This window comes from Rhamphochromis longiceps, linkage group LG4, assembly GCF_057381845.1.
Source record: "Rhamphochromis longiceps isolate RC_006_pf linkage group LG4, R_longiceps_female_GT1.1, whole genome shotgun sequence".
Taxonomy (NCBI): domain Eukaryota; kingdom Metazoa; phylum Chordata; class Actinopteri; order Cichliformes; family Cichlidae; genus Rhamphochromis; species Rhamphochromis longiceps.
Window position 1 is genome coordinate 37,560,168 of NC_140560.1, and position 2,969 is coordinate 37,563,136.

Below are 2,969 nucleotides of genomic sequence, written 5' to 3' on the forward strand. Positions count from 1 at the left end.
AGCTGTGGACAAGAGGGGAAAGAGAGGCCGTATCAATGCTTTTCAAAATAAGAGAATGTTAGCATTGGTAATACAGCTGCAGCCATAAATACCTGCGCATAAAGAGCTCGTTCCTTTATACTTACATCCCAACTAATGCTGGAATAAAGTTGCAGCACTCGGCAATCTAACGTTATAACAGAAAAAAACAGCACACGAGTAGAAAGAGAGTCGGGACAGGTGACATTTAAAAGGCCAATTTATTTTAATTTGGACATTTTATCATTGTTTCTGCAAATTTAACAAACTGTAGAAAAAACATATAAGGAAGCAACTTTAACAAGTCCTGCAGCAGCAAAAATGTTCACAGTTTTAATCGATCAAAAGCATGAAAGTAAACTGCCAATGTGTCCGAACCTAACTCCAAAAACATTCAAATGTGAAGAAAAACAGAAGGGGAACATTAAAAATCATGAAGAATACATATGAAATGACAATGTCAACACGTCTCAGAGGTACTGAGAGGAAACCGCTGGTTGTCTCGATCAGGGTGAGAGACGCAGCGTCAGAAATAAAAGCTCACCAATCAGCACAAACCTGCATCTACAAACTGGAGAACAATTTCAGAATAATGCTCATCATCAGCCACAGCACAGTGACATCAACACTCAGAGACGCTCTGTGCAACAACATCGTTCATCAGGTTTGGACGCTCGTGATCTTCGGGCGGCGCTGCATTAAAAACAGGGCTGGATGGTCGTTAATGCATCAAAGGATGTTTAATGTCGTTTCTTCAAACTCAGTCTGAAGGCTTTAAGTCACATAATCAGTTTAAGAAAAAGTCTCATGACCCTCGCTGATCCTTTTCATCGTGCTGGATGTTGTAAGTGGCTGTTGCACGGCTACAGTCAGAGCCATTCATCACACTCCTTTGCCAGGTAAGAATTAAACTGTATCACTTTCTGAGCTAATTCTTCACCCAGCATAGAAGCTAACAAGCCCCCCACCACAGAGGTCAGGTCCCTGTTTGCATCACTGACCTGATATGTTGGTTTCAGCCTGTTCTTATGTTCTTCCAACATTTCCTTGGTGTAATATTCTTTGCCCTCTGCCTTGTTAGTTTGCACCACCTGATTGATTTTGTCCACCAGCTCCTTTACCTTTTCAGTTTTCTGGTCTTTTTCACCTTTGTTGTTAAGGACACAATAGTTCTCTGTTTTAAAACCAACTCTCTGAGTAAACTTTGTTATCTTATCCTCATCCTCAGCTCCATCTACAGTCATCAAGAGGAAAAAGTAAGGCCCTGACGCGTCGCCAAACATCTTCTTCAGGGCTTCCACTCGTTTCTCGTCTTGTGTGTTATCTCCCACCCATTTTTGCACATACAGGAACACATGAGGACCCTGATCAGCCTCAAACACGGATGCAGTGATCTTATTCAGCACTTCCTCTTTTTTATAGTTGGTGTGGCACAGACCAGGAGTATCAACTAAAACCAGTTCTTGGTCTCCAAACTGTGCCGTCTCCGTCTTGCACGGTGTTGTATCTGAGAGAAGGCGGTTCTTCTTCACAGCAGGTTTACCCAGGAACGTGTTGATGGTTGAAGTCTTCCCAGCTCCAGTCTTCCCAACGAGGATAATCCTCAGCTTTGTCGGCCCTGTTTGAGAATTTACACGACATTCATCACACATCAACACTGCAGCAGTCACAGTGTGACTGATCTAGACAACAACAACTGACATTAGCTTAAATTGATCCTATTTGCTTCCTTTGCTTTTCAAAGACATGATCAGTTAGTCTGGGTTGAACAGCTGACTCCAGCTTTGTAGAGTCTCACTGAGCTAAACGCTGCTTTGCTGATGACTCGGTGCTCTTTATGTCTAATGCTGCAAAACACCTGAAAGGCTTCAAATGGTTTTTAAGGCGTCTCAGTTCTGCAGCAGTCACCTGCCATGTGAACCAGGCAGCCATCTATTTAAAGAAAACCCTTTCAGTATAATACATGGATAGAAATGAAAGTAAAGTTTTATTTAAGTATGAAAATAATTTTAGGAGCATTAATGATGTTCACGCCTCCTGGAGCTCTGCCCTGAGAATACAGTTAAACAGCTAAAAGGAAGAAAATGTCTGAAACTGTAACTATTAAACTACAACCAATGATAGTAAAGCACTCCATTATAAATATAAATAAATAACATAAATTACATCATGTCAGAAACAAAATGACTTTCTAGTTTTGCTGAAACACCAAGTTAGTAAAACATCTGTAAGGGACCTTTGAGTGAAACTCTAAACTTTAAACATTTAGTTTAAATCGTGCAGTGAACATCTGCAGCTGAAGTCTTTAAACTTCACTGAATTCTCCAGATGAACTGCTGTTCTCTGTGTTTTTGTCTAATAACATGAACAGTATAACGAGCAGCTGTTGTGTGACGGTGGAAGCGTCACTGAATATTGGCAGCATCTGTTGAATGTGACAAGAAAGCTGAGTTTGACTAAAACACCAAAGTGTGAGAAATGGAAAGTTACTTTCAAAGTTACAGGTAACTCCACAGGCTGACAGTTAACATACACGAACGTAAACCTGGAAATATTAGTCTGAGGAAGAGAACGAGTCCTCGCTCTGCTGGTTCATCCAAAAGCTCAAATATAAAACGTTCTTACCATCATTTGCATGTTTGCCGGCCATCCTGCCTGCTAGATGTGGTTGGTGGGCAGTCACGAGTGGGTCCTCTTCTTTGTAACTTCATGTTTTTATAATAACGTCTGTATAGTTCCCTCCCCTTGAACACACATCACCAAACTGGTTTCCGAAAGAGCCGTCCAATCACAGAGCACGAGTCAGAATGAGATGCAGACTCAAGGACCAAAAAAAGAAAGGTTCAACCAACAGGGTGCTGGGATTTTTCACTTATTAAAATTTAATTAGTTTAATTCTTTTTAAGAAAGTGGGACGTGGTATTTAAAACAGTGTGTACAAAAAAGATGAT

At 40.9% G+C, this 2,969-nt stretch overlaps 1 protein-coding gene across 1 annotated transcript; it reads right to left on the reverse strand.

Annotated features, from left to right (window-relative positions):
- Positions 1-887: 887 nt before the first annotated feature.
- Positions 888-2,668, reverse strand: LOC146672315 (GTPase IMAP family member 9-like). Its single transcript, XM_085405317.1, has 2 exons — positions 2,644-2,668; positions 888-1,636 (listed from the first exon to the last, which is right to left on the reverse strand). Exons 1-2 carry the CDS (start codon positions 2,666-2,668, stop codon positions 888-890), a joined length of 774 nt encoding a protein of 257 aa, XP_085261443.1.
- Positions 2,669-2,969: the final 301 nt, after the last annotated feature.

What these genes read in the sequence shown, in the direction of transcription:
- LOC146672315 (XM_085405317.1), bottom strand. Translation starts at nt 2,668, where the DNA reads ATGGCCGGCAAACATGCAAATGATG. An exon ending in CGGCAAACATGCAAATGATG is followed by an intron (nt 1,637 to 2,643) that starts GTAAGAACGTTT and finishes ATTCTCAAACAG; the next exon opens with GGCCGACAAAGCTGAGGATT.